Source organism: Ciona robusta, chromosome 13 (genome assembly GCF_009617815.1).
Source record: "Ciona robusta chromosome 13, ASM961781v2".
Classification (NCBI taxonomy): Eukaryota; Metazoa; Chordata; class Ascidiacea; order Phlebobranchia; family Cionidae; genus Ciona; species Ciona robusta.
In genome coordinates, this window is record NC_143247.1 from 1,979,116 (window position 1) to 1,992,940 (window position 13,825).

At 38.5% G+C, this 13,825-nt stretch overlaps 1 protein-coding gene across 1 annotated transcript; it reads right to left on the reverse strand.

The window, feature by feature from the left end:
• Positions 1-125: 125 nt before the first annotated feature.
• On the reverse strand, positions 126-13,182 carry LOC149725730 (death domain-associated protein 6-like). Its single transcript, XM_089891577.1, has 11 exons — positions 12,058-13,182; positions 11,011-11,144; positions 10,561-10,659; positions 9,987-10,099; positions 9,610-9,728; positions 3,110-3,220; positions 2,415-2,542; positions 1,630-1,768; positions 1,213-1,331; positions 872-1,013; positions 126-367 (listed from the first exon to the last, which is right to left on the reverse strand). The coding sequence occupies exons 1-11, from the start codon at positions 12,304-12,306 to the stop codon at positions 251-253; spliced, it is 1,470 nt and encodes a 489-aa protein (XP_089747703.1). The 5' UTR covers positions 12,307-13,182; the 3' UTR covers positions 126-250.
• Between the last annotated feature and the right edge of the window lie 643 nt (positions 13,183-13,825).

The window sequence follows — 13,825 nt, forward strand, 5'->3', positions numbered from 1 at the left end:
CAAAGACACATACACCCACAATGGTAGCAGCGACGAGCTTTGAACCCAAATCTCTTGCCTAGAAGCAGGTGTACCACTATGCCATAATAGCTTAAATACCATAATGACCAATAACCACTCGACAGTCTGCATAAAGTGTTATTATGAACACAATTCGGCAGTTTTCGGTATAAAATGACAATTTATAACAATTTTCTTCTTATATCCTTAAAAAACGACGAAAAACGACATTGCACAAAAGTGAAGGCAGCTAATCTGAATTAGTCATATCTATGATGTCATTATCCGTTTCGGACTTTTTTATTGTGATGTCATCAGTACCATTGTCTGCATCACAATCAGACTCTTCAGAATCTTCATTATCGTCCTGAAATTTAAAAAAATTGAAAATAACAAAAAAATAACTTATGCGTGTAACTTGCTTTATCCTCGCGTGGCTGGAAACGACCGTCGTCTTAACACGAGTGTTTTATTTCATACACCTCGTGCCAGCTTACGAGTTACCATGTATGTTACTTTGTAGGTGATTATTTTTTTTCGGGGCATTTATTCATTTTTTAGGTGTGGCTAATACTTTAAACAACCCATTACTGACCACTGAGTTATAAATACAACCGTCCTAAATAAATCTCTTCAAAAAACATATACAGTAGGGTGGGGGATGATGGGACAGCTTTTTAATCTATTTCCTCGTCCCATTAGGCAGTCAACAAAGAACATTCAAAGAATTATAAAACCATATCCTCACGACTCCCATAGACTGTTGTTAATTGTTTAAGATATGACAACAAAACCTAACAAATTCATAAAAAATATTTTAAAATATAAAAAATGTTTTATAAAATAAAAATATAAAAACACAATGTCCTACACTTGGCGGGTCACTGCCGCACTCGGGGTCATTTTCGTGATCGCTACTGTCTTGAGTAGATTTAGGAATGACGGATTCAATTTCCGTTTGGCGCTTACAGAAGTTTTCAATTACTGACGTTAATTTAGTTCTTGCTTCTTTGCTGGAAAAAAATACAATTTTTTGGTTAATTTAAATGAATGTAGCTTGTTTATGCTTATGTTTCAGGGCAATGACAGTCGTAATAACGCGGGTGTTCTGTTTTATACACCTCATGCCCGCTTACGAGTTACTACATATGTAACTTTGTTGATAATTTTATTAAATTTTCTTTTAAAAAAGGTAAAATTTTTTAAAAATACCCGTTTTGGTTTAGTTTTTCTTCTAATAATTTATCAGTTTCAGCGGGATCTTGCATTTCTTCAATTTTTTCCGTTAAATAACATCCGCGGTTTAATAAATCATCGGTTCTTCTTCTTTTCTGTTTAAAAAATTATTATTGGTCAACACAATTATTGGTCAACACTGGAAATTGAAATTATTTGGTCAACACTGCAAAAAACAATGGTCAACACTGACAAACAACATTGGTCAACACTGCAAAAAACAATAATCAACACTAAAAACATGGGTCAACACTGACAAAAAACATTGGTCAACACTGCAAAAAACACTGGTTAACACTGAAAAAAATGGTCAACACTGAAAAAAACTACTGGTCAACACTGAAAAAAAAGTCAACACTTGAAAAACATTGGTCAACACTGGAAATATAATACCTGTATGGCTTCTCCTACTTCAGTAAACGCAGACCTTGCAATTTGTTGAATACTTGCTTCACTTAACATTAACGAGTGTTTTATGTTCGCTCTTTTTACAAGAAATAAAACGGAAAAAAAATCTGGGAATTTTTGGCTCCTGCAAAAAGAATATTAAATATATGTATTTTAGTTATTTATTCTTGAGTGGTAGGGCAATGATAGTCTTATAACACGGGTGTTCTGTTTCATACACCTCGTGCTAGCTTATGAGTTATTACATGTAATTTTGGGAGTGCTACATTGTGGACGTATGTGTCCTTGGGCAAGACACTTAACGGCAATTGCTCCAACCTAGTGGTCACTAATGGGTTATCTAAATTGTCAGTCATACAGAAAAAGCCTCACAAAAACAATCACCCACAAAATTATATACGGGGTAACTCGTAAGCAAGCATGAGGTGTATGAAACAGAACACCCGTGTTATAATGACTGTTGTTTCTCCGCCACACAAGGATAAATGAGTACATTCATTCACTCACAAAGTAAAATGTGGTAACTTGTAAGCAAGCATGAGGTGTATGAAACAGAACACCTGTGTTATAACGACTATCATTGCCCTACCACGCAAGGATAAAAACAGTCAGAATAAAGTGCTACGAAATACATATCAAATAAAGTCTAACAAATTGTGAACTATAAGATATACATTTCGCCAAAATGGCATTAGAAGTCTCTGGTTCAAATAGATTTCATTTTTCAAATATTTCGTTACGAAAATCGCAATTTTTTATTAATAACGTACCGGTTCACGTATTGTTCAACTTTTTTATTAATTTCTGGAAACCTGGTGCAAGTTACGCATATTTTACGTTCGATATGCCGTCCCGTCGAATTATTCACTTTTTTCAGCGCACAAATTTTGTTGAAGACCTAAAAATTGGGATTTTATAAAGATTGTACGAATTTTTATATGAAATGTCTCATTTTTTCAGACATTACACAGAAAAAAATAGGGGTGATGGGTCAAACCTGGCCCAAATCCCAGGTTCCCACAAACAAAGAAATCAACAGACTAGTTTTAACATTAAAAAAATAAGATTTTAGACATTACAAAAAACAACTAGTTCGTTTGGTCAGTCTGTAAAAAATTATTTTTTTTAAATCGAGCAACTTTATCAGAAATTACACGAAAAAAACACGTTATTTTAGACATTATACAAAAAAATGATTTTTTTAGACATTACATGAAAAAAAACTTATTTTTTCGGAAGACATAACACGAAGAAAAAAAGAATTTTCAGACATTACCTGGAAAAAAAAGTTTTTTCAGAAGACAAAACACAAAAAAAAAATTTTTTCAGACATTACCTGAAAAATTTGTTTTTTCAGAAAATACTTAAAACAAGTTATTTTTCAGAAGACATAACACGAAAAAAAAAATTTTTTCCAGACATTACCCAAAAAAAGGTTTTTCAGACATTACTCGAAACAACTCACCTTCATCATCCGATCTTTAAGTTGTCCCTCTTCCACGTATGCTGAGTCATCCTCGTCCATTTCATCCAATGATAACTCGTGGGCTTGGTAGCGCTTTATTTCTTCGGACAACTGGAAAAAAACAGAGTTTTAAAATTCGGATAACTGGAAATAAAAATTAGAATTTTAAAATTCGGATAACTGGAAATAAAAATCAGAATTTTAAAATTCGGATAACTGGAAAAAAATCAGAATTTTAAAATTCGGATAACTGGAAAAAAATCAGAATTTTAAAATTCGGATAACTGAAAATAAAAATCAGAATTTTAAAATTCGGATAACTGGAAAAAAAAATCAGAATTTTAAAATTCGGATAACTGAAAATAAAAATCAGAATTTTAAAATTCGGATAACTGAAAATAAAAATCAGAATTTTAAAATTCGGACAACTGGAAATAAAAATCAGAATTTTAAAATTCGGATAACTGGAAATAAAAATCAGAATTTTAAAATTCGGACAACTGGAAATAAAAATCAGAATTTTAAAATTCGGATAACTGGAAAAAAATCAGAATTTTAAAATTCGGATAACTGAAAATAAAAATCAGAATTTTAAAATTCGGATAACTGGAAAAAAATCAGAATTTTAAAATTCGGATAACTGGAAAAAAATCAGAATTTTAATATTCGGATAACTGGAAATAAAAATCGGAATTTTAAAATTCGGATAACTGGAGATAAAAATCAGAATTTTAAAATTTAGATAACTGGAAATAAAAATCAGAATTTTAAAATTCAGATAACTGGAAATAAAAATCGGAATTTTAAAATTCGGATAACTGGAAAAAAATGTTGTTTTTTTATTTTCGATTTTTTTCTTATTTAGGCATTGTTCTGTAAACTTGTTTTTTTTGGTAATTTTGTAGTTTTTTTTATGAAGGCTAGACGATAAGGTACAACCTATTTCAAAGTTTGTTTATTTATATTTAACTTAATGAATGATTGGAGCAACTCTGCGGAATGAATTAGTTAAGGAAAACACAATTAACGAAATAACAGTACACTACACGCATTAAAATAACGACTGGTGAATTTGTGGTTGCATCACACCACGTGGCATTCACGGGCGAACAATGCCGTGTGTGACGTAGCGCGTGTGTGACGTTTACACGTATAAAGACGATATTCGTCTACCTCCCCCCAAGTCTTTTGGATAGGTGACTCGAAAGACTGATGATGTCTTATATCGTCGTTGTCATGTTTCGAATTCGTTCAGACCGTCGTAACGTCGTCGTTGTTTGGGGTGACGTGTTCACACGGTTGTGGGGCGACTCGCGCAGTCCTGGATCGTTGTGTGGTCTTAGTCACGATAACGCCAGCGGTGTTCGTGTCTGAGGTGTCGGTGCTTCGGTCGTGGGGGTCTGTTGGTGATCTATCAGTTCATCAGCGTATGGCGACGATGTCGTCATAGAGAGAGGTGTGTATGGCTGATACCTGCGGAGAAATTTTCGGTTACGGACAGTTGCCCGACCGGAGCCGTCCATTCGTACCACATACTGGTCGAACTGTCGTACTTCGACGATTTTGCCGGATTTGTCCCATTTTTTAGGGAATCGTCCGACCTGATTCTGGATCCGTACTGTATCGCCTACAACGAGTGGTGTCAGGCGCTTGGTATGTTCGGACCATCGCTCGTGGGCTTTCATGTGACGGTTTCGCAGGGCGGCTTCTCTTTCGGTAATAAGGTTACGCCACGTTGGATGGGGATGGTACCGTCCGGGATAGATGGGGATAAAATCTCTGATTGGTCGCCCGAAGATACACATGGCTGGGGAGAAGCCAGTGTCTCTGTCTGGGGTATTGCGGTATTGCAGCATAGCGCGTTTGAACGCGTCTGTGTCGATATTGCCGTTGGGGCCGTGGTTATCGACGATCATGCGTTTGACAGTCTTCACTCCTAATTCCGCCCTGCAGTTACTGTGTGGGAAGGCGACGGATGAGGTACGATGGTGTACACCCCAGTCTTTAAGGAATTTTGTTGTAGCGGATGCGCTAAATTCTGGTCCCCCATCTGATGTCAGCTCATCACATATTCCATATGTGGTAAATATATCACGGAGACAGGTGACTAAGCCACTGGCACCATCCTTTGCACGTGTGACGATAGGCCAATTTGAGTACCTGTCGACCACGACCAAGTAGTTTGCGCCAGCATAATGAAAATAGTCTGCGCAGATGTATTGAAAGGGGTAAGAGGGGAGTGTTGGTGGGGTTGGTGGTGCACTTGGCTGTGATGGCGCCATTCGGTTACATTGACTGCACTTTTCGCGAGTGTCGGCGATTGCGGAGGTAATTCCCGGCCAGAATACGGACGACTCTGCGCGTGATAACATTGACGTTATGCCCTGGTGTGCTGCGTGGAGACTATCGAGGACCTCGTTTCTGAGTGATTGAGGAATGACTGTCCGGTCACGGTAAAGCAGAACGCCGTCCGCCGTGTGTAGGTCTTCTTTGTACCTGTGGAATTCGCGGAGCTCGTCAGGGAGTTCATGCTTGAGTTCAGGGACAGTCCCTTGTTCGATCATCGTCACAAACTCATTAAGTGCTGGATCGCTTGCCGTTGCACGTTTTACGCGTTCCCAGGTCACAGCCTTTACGTTGGTCAGAGCAGCGTGTGCAGTCACGAGGGCGGTATCAATCGATGTTGCATGCGGTTGTGCGGCCAAGCGTATACCCGCAAGGAAGGATCGCGGAAGGAAGATTTCCGCGGGATCAACAGTGTCGTTTTGGGCTATTTGGTGGTGGAGGGTGGCGATGTCGTCTGGGAGTACCATTTTGACTGGTTTTCCAGTTGGATGTCTGGATAGGCCGTCTGCTGCTTTATGTCGAATGCCAGCTATGTGACATAGTCGAAATCTATAGCGTAGGGTTTTTTCTTTGAGGTTGCGCAGTCTCGCATTCGGAATGTTCTCCAGCGATCGGTCTCCGAGCACTTTTAGCAGTGGTTTGTGGTCTACGGCGATTGTAAGGTTTTTACAGCCAAGGACAAAGTATCGTGAGCGATCCAGACCTTCTGCCACGGCTAGGGCTTCTCCTTCGATGGGTGCGTAACGAGATTCGGCTGTATGGGTAAATCTACTACCTACTAGGACGATTTTCCATCCGGTCTTACAGCAGAATGGTTGTTCTGAGGAGCAGTGGCAGTGCTTCTGGAGTAGCCAAAATCCTATCCCGTCCTTGGACCAATCGGTGGCAAGGCATGTTGGCTTGTTCTTGTCGAAAATTTGCACTCCCTCATTAATCTCGGCGATGATCACTTGTTTTGATTCGTCGAAGAGGCTTTGTAGTTCCTCTGTCCAGTTGAACGGTTGTTTAGGCTTTAGAAGGTTGCGGAATGGGAGCATCCTGTCTGTAGAGGCGAACGCGTACGAGACTTGATTAATGAGCCCGAACCATGAGCGAACGTCAGTGAGGTTTTTAGGGACGGGGAAGTCTCGGATGGCGTTGAAGTAGCGTTGACAGGGTTTGACTCGTTCCGATGTGATGTTGAATCCTGCAAACTCAACTTCATCGGATGCAAAGTGGAATTTGTCTGGGTTCAGCGTGATACCGTTTCTTCCGCATATATCCAGCCATTCGACTGTTTGGTGGAAGCTTCCTTCGATGTTGTCCGCCCAAAGGAGTGTGTCGTCAATGCATTTTGTGACATCCGATATGTGCATGACGATCTCGTCGAAACGTCTTGTATAGCCGTCGCCTGAGGCTATGTAGCCCTGGGGTGCCGTCTTGTATCGGTATCTGCCCCATGGGGTAATAAAGGTTGTGAAGTGACGGTCGTCCGGGTGGATTGGTACGCTGTGGTAGCCGTTCCAGGCGTCGCAGACCGTTTTCTTCTTCCCTGAAGGTACTGAACGTGCCTGTTGGAAAGGGGACTGTGTATGGTGTGTTTCCCTTATCGCGTGTTTGTTCAGTGGTTGGAAATCAATGGTCCTTCTTGGTGTTCCATTCTTTTTGGCACATATGACCATTCTGTGGCACCAGGTTACGGGTTCTCCTATCGGGACTGGTTCGATCACGTTAAGGGCAACGTCCCGATCTAGGTCAGCTTTGACCTTGTCTCTCCAGTGTAGCGGGACAGGTACGGGTTTGTGGTGTGCCGTTGGTGTAGCATCTGGGTCGATCATGAGCCGTATCGGAGGGCCTTCCATGAGCGGGAGGGGTTGGTGTGGGCAGGTGTTAAAGGTGCTGGCTCTGTAGAAATCGAGTAAGTATTTTTCTAGTTTGTTGCGATTCTCCTCAGTCGGTGCGAAAGGCATTGAGGTGGGACGTGGTGGGGGAAGTTGACGTTTGGGGCAACTGCATGGCTCATCTTCGAGGTCGTTCATAATACCAGAGGCGCTTTCTATTGGCCGAATCGCTTCTCCTATTTTGGGGAAGCCTGTGGGTATTATTCCTAAAGCAGTGCACGTTTCTTTGCTGAGGTATAGCTTGTCCGTACTGTCGGTTATATACACGATTTGGCGTGTTTCGAGAGACATGTTGGATCCCCCGTGACCGTATATGCGTAGTACCAGGGCGCCAATTACGTGGATGCCTTTGTTAGTGGCCGTGTGCATGCGCATGGTGACTGGGACTAAGTCGGTTCTCGTAAGCCCGAGACTTCGGACGAGGTTCATCCCCCCGAGGCAGCTTTGACACCCTGTGTCCGCTATAGCTCGGAAAATGCATTTACAGTGCGCGATAGTGGAATGAAGACCTAGTGAGTTGTAATCGTTGATTGCGACTTCAACGGTGACCGTGATGGTTGGCTGGGGGTCAGAATGGCGTTTCTCCCACGTTTTGTTTAGGTTGTTGTATATGTGGTGGGTTAGTGATATGTTTCTCTTCGCCCTGGACGACGGCCAATTAGTGGTGGAGCTTATAATGTCCACGGCTTCGATGGCCGTTTCAGAGTTTCGTTTGTTCCTGACTCTGGCCTTGCTGCGACAAACTGTCTCGTAATGCCCCTTTTTGTCGCAGTAATTGCAGAATGTCGAAAAGGCTGGACACTGTTGTTGTCTTGTTAGGTTCGTGGGCGATTTGCCATGTCCTTTGTTGCCACAATAACCGCACAATCGGTCATCGTTTGGAGTGTGATGTGCGTCGTTTCGTATGTGAGTGTTTTTGGTTTGATTGGCGCGGTAGCTGCTTCTCGTTGCTGCTGCAGTGTCTGTGTCGAACAGCTGAGATGCAGATCGTTTGCCCGATTCCTTGGCTTCAATGAATTGAAGTACTTCGTTGATCGATTTGTCTTGGTTCTGATCGCCTAACAGGGCCGCTTGTATATCGTTGTCGCATATACCCCTGGATAGAACGTCACGAAGTATGTTGTCGGTGTAGTTCACATGATGTTCGCAATTTTGGCACCGTACTGTGAAGTTACAGATGCTTGCCTGGCCACGTAGTCGGGCACTGTAGCTGCGGATGGGTTCGTCTCTATCCTGTTTCATATGATGTAATTTTAACCTTGCGACCATGATATTTTCTTTTCTTACTGCGAGTTGGTGTATGGCCACAAGAACGTCCTTTTCATTCTTATTGCTTAGAGATCCGCCAGCGTTCCGTGTTAGGTCCCTGCGGAGTTCTTCGTCGCAACATTCCAAAAGCTGGATTACTTTGTCTGAACCCCTGACGCCCGTTGCTGTGACATATTCCTCCCATCTGGTGGTGAAGTAATTCCATTCCTCTGTGGTGCCGGCAGATTTGATACTTGGTCTCTTTACTTTTTCCGTCTTTGCGGCGTTAATTGGCTGTGCCTGGCCACTATAGTGGCTTTCCGCGTGGATTTTCAGGAGAACGACAAGCAGGTCATCTGTCACGTCTTCAGTTTTGTACCCACAGTCTGGGTATGGGCATTTTACTGACGGCATAATAAGTAGGCTCCAATCATAGACGATAAGGTACAACCTATTTCAAAGTTTGTTTATTTATATTTAACTTAATGAATGATTGGAGCAACTCTGCGGAATGAATTAGTTAAGGAAAACACAATTAACGAAATAACAGTACACTACACGCATTAAAATAACGACTGGTGAATTTGTGGTTGCATCACACCACGTGGCATTCACGGGCGAACAATGCCGTGTGTGACGTAGCGCGTGTGTGACGTTTACACGTATAAAGACGATATTCGTCTAAAGGCCACTGCAAAAGTTTCCGGCATTCTCCAACCCCTAAGCACTTGGCTTGTTTTAAAGTTAATTCACAAATGCAGCTTAACAAAACACGTCTCATTTTCCCCTACGCTACTATAATAGTAGGGTGGTAGAAGATGGGACACTTTAACACATAATATCCAAATATCCTGATTGTGTTTTAAACAATCAACAACACTCTATGGGAGTCGTGAGGATACGGTTTCATAATTCATTCAAAGTTCTTTGTTTACTACCAAATGGGACGAGAAAACAGAATGAAAAGGTGTCCCATCTTCCCCCACCCTACTATACAATAAAGACCTATACACATGTTATTCTTACCCGTTTCATCATGTCTTCATAGCGTCGAATTTTTTCCTCAATTTCATCCTTTGCTGTAACACTGGATGACGATTGTTCGTCGTGTGTCAAATCTGGCCCTTCATGCTCACTAGAAGTGCCTAGACAAAAAAAAATATATATATATATATAATGGGTGGGGAAGATGGGACACCTTTTTCGTCCTATTTTCTCGTCCCATATAGTAGTAAACAAGGAACATTCAAAGAATTATAAAACCGTATCCTCACGACTCCCATAGAGTGTTGTTGATTGTTTAAAACACGATCAGGATATTTGGATATTATGTGTTAAAGTATCCCGTCTTCCCCCACCCTACTATATATAAATATTTATTTTTAATGCCTATGTAATATTACCTGGTCCATTAGTATGTGTTTGAGGAATCGGTTTTTCAGTTAAACTATTTTCTGAAATTTTTAACCTTTTTTCCGTCTTTTCTTCTTTTTCAGATGAACCATTTAATTTTCTCCTGAAAAAAATACATTGTTTTAAATATATACTTAGGCCTTTAGGCGTCACATTTTTTAGTAAAATCTGGGGTGACATTGTTAAAATACAGTTACACTTATAGTTGTCAAACATAGGAAACCTCGTTGATTAATGTGGTGAATGCAAAATACTTTGGCTCTGCTTAAAATATATATGGACACTTAACAGCAGGCTAAAACTTAGGTGCTAAAACATATTTTTGAAATCTGTTTTACCCTGCTATTAGGTGTCTATACAAACAAGCAAAGCCAAAGTATATTGCATTCACCACATCAATCAATGAGGTTCCCTATGTTTGACAACTATGAGTGTAACTGTATTTTAACAATTTCACCCCAGATTTTAGTAAAAAAATAAAATGTGACCCCTATTCTTACAGGCCTACAGCAACATTTCAGTTTTCAAATATATTATATATTTATATAAATAATGAAGACTCACTTTGCTAATTTAGTTGTGTGTTTTTGTAATTCTGTAGTTATATCATTAATGTAAACAAATTCTCTTGAAACGCCGCCTTTTTGTAACTCTTTTATGCACCTGCAAAAAAATTAAATCATTTTTTTTATGTAATGTCTAAACAAGTCAGTTATTTCATGTAATGCCTAAACAAGTCAGTTATTTCATGTAATGCCTAAACAAGTCAGTTATTTCATGTAATGGCTAAACAAGTCAGTTATTTCATGTAATGTCTAAACAAGTCAGTTATTTCAAGTAATGCCTAAACAAGTCAGTTATTTCAAGTAATGCCTAAACAAGTCAGTTATTTCAAGTAATGCCTAAACAAGTCAGTTATTTCAAGTAATGCCTAAACAAGTCCAAAACTTAACATGTATAGTACAGACTGCATTATAATAGCATTAATTAGTCTTAAAAAGCTATGAAAATTACCTCTGCAAATTGCAACAAAACGAATCTGAGGTTTTATAATTAGAACTGGCGTTAATATATCTGCGTCTAAGAAATTGGATAACGTCATCTGGCCTGTTTTGGCTCTTCATAAGAGGCATGCATAGGGCTATGAACTGTAGAAAAAATATGGTATATTTATTATGAATAATTTTGAACGAATGCAACTTTTTTATGTAAAACAGCTTTACAATTTGAAAATACATCGTTTTAATGTATTTGGGTGTAAAGTAAAACAATGTAGCAGTTTTGTTAGAATCTCAATACTAATTTTCGCGAATCTGACCCTGATCTGGGGCTCATAGAGTTGAACGATTCTTGTGTGAAGAAATACAGTAAGGATCTGGTGCTACGAAAACGATGGAACTTTTTAAACAATAGACTGACGTTGCCATTTAGGCGAAATATTTATATTTTATTGTTAAATTGGTTGGACTGGATTTTTTTCTGTTACGTTTTCGTAGCACCAGATCCTTAATGTATTTCTTCACACAAGAATCGTTCAACTCTATGAGCACCAGATCAGGGTCGAATTCGCGAAATTTATTTCAGTTATTTACGTAAAATAATTAATGTAGTAGAATTATGAATAAATAAATGTAACTTTTTTATACGGTTGTCTAAATTGTCAACAAAAAAACATTCACCCACAAAGTTACATATTATATACGGAGTAACTCGTAAGTTGCCACAGAAGGTTAAATAAGTTACATAGCCTGAAAACGACAGTCATTATAACACAATTCTCTATTTCATAAAAAACTTACCACCTACTAAACTAAATGAGTCATTTTTTGTTGACTTTTATTGATATGTAATGTATAGCGGACAGTTTAAACAACTCATTAGTGAACAGTGACCACTGGGTTTGAGCAATTGCCGTTAAGTGTCTTGCCCAAGGACACATACGCCCACAATGGTAGCAGCGACGAGCCTTGAACCCATAACCTCTAGGCTATAACAATAACAGATATATAGGCCTATATATATTATAACTAATTAGTAACAACAAAATGAAAATAAACTAACCTCTTCTAAAAGTTTCTCTGATTTAGTTTGCGGTGTTGAACCGGCATTTAAGTTTGCACATTTTTCGTTTTTTTCCTTTATTTTTAATTCCGTTGCCATTTTCATTTCAGGACTTTTGATTTCAGAATGTCCGTTGGATTTTTCTGGATTTAGTTCAATTTTTTCAGAAATTCTTTCCGAACTTTTTTTCACCTCGAAAATGTCCTCTTCGTCAGAAGAAATCACTATAACTTCATTCACTTTGCTCATACCGGGTTAAAAAATATTGAAAAGTAACCCAAATCACATAAATTTTGAGCAATACTATAAACTTTTGGGCAAATTATGTAAAAAAAAACGTTTTTTTTTCGATTTTTTTTGGAGATAAAAATATTCCCTTTGTTCTTGTTTTGGTAGTTGTTTGTTTTTGCAGTAAAATTCAGTAAATATTACTTAGATCAAAAGAAATTACATTTATTTTAACAGTGTTCCTTTTTCCTACAACAAAATTTCCGTTACAAAAGAAAGAAATTAAACAAAATAAAGCTGTTATTTTGTTTCGTGTATTTTTGTTAATGCATTAATTTTTTACAACTTCGCATAAAAATGCGAAACTTTGTCGTACAATACTGGCCTAAATCTAGTCTAAAAATTTACAACTAACACACAAGAAAATCCTATAAAATGTGTACAAAACAAAATACATTTTTACGAAAAACAAAATAAATTGAAATCGTGACAAAAAAAGCGCCAGGAAAAAGTGACGTCAGGTCGAAAGTGCTGCCAGTTGAAAAAATAAAAATGTAAATATATTGGGAAGCGTTTTTTTTAATATACTTTGCCGAAAAGAAAGAATACTTGTTTAAATCAAAAATATTTCATAATCTAAGCTAAAATATTCATATTAGTTAACATTCTTTTACTGTTTTAAGCATACTGAATTTTGGAAATACTTTTTACGCTTTAACAGCATATAGACCTTTCCGCGAAAAGAATAAACAAAGAACCCATATTGAAAATGTGCGCCGCCAAACTGACATAGCGGTATTCAAATGTAAACAGAGTAAAACCTATAACAGCTTGTACAAACTGAACTTTTTAGCGTGAGAACTAAAACAGCTGTTCTGAAATACTGAAGCGTATACGCTTTGTAGTGTTAAAGCCTATATAGCTGCTAAAGACATGAGTACGTAATAGCTTCTGGTAGATTTTACATTTAATACTGATTCAGTTTTGATGATATAATACAGCAGAGAGCGTCATCGATTAGTCAGAATTTAGATATATAGTAGGTTGGGGGAAGATGGGACACATTTTCATTCTATTTTCTCGCCCAATTTGGTAGTAAACAAAGAAAATGCAAAAAATTATAAAAGCGTATCCTCACGACTCCCCTAGATCGTTGTTAATTGTTTAATAGATGATCAGGATATTTGGATATCATGTGCTAAAGGTGTCCCATCTTCCCCCACCCCACTGTATATAGTAGTGTGGGGGAAGATGGGACACCTTTTTATTCTATTTTCTCGTCCCATTTTTCCAGTAAACAAAGAACATTCACAGAATTATAAAACGTATCCTCACGACTCCAATAGACCGTTGTTAATTGTTGTAAAACGCGATCGGGATATTTAGATATTATGTGCTAAAGATGTCCCATCTTCCCCCACCCTAATATATAATAAAATTTAGAATAGCGCAGTTTTTATTACTATATTAAGGCTATAAGTTAGAACGTATTGGCCTCTATCACATAAGAGCCTAATTAATCGTTTTCCTATTTCCGTTT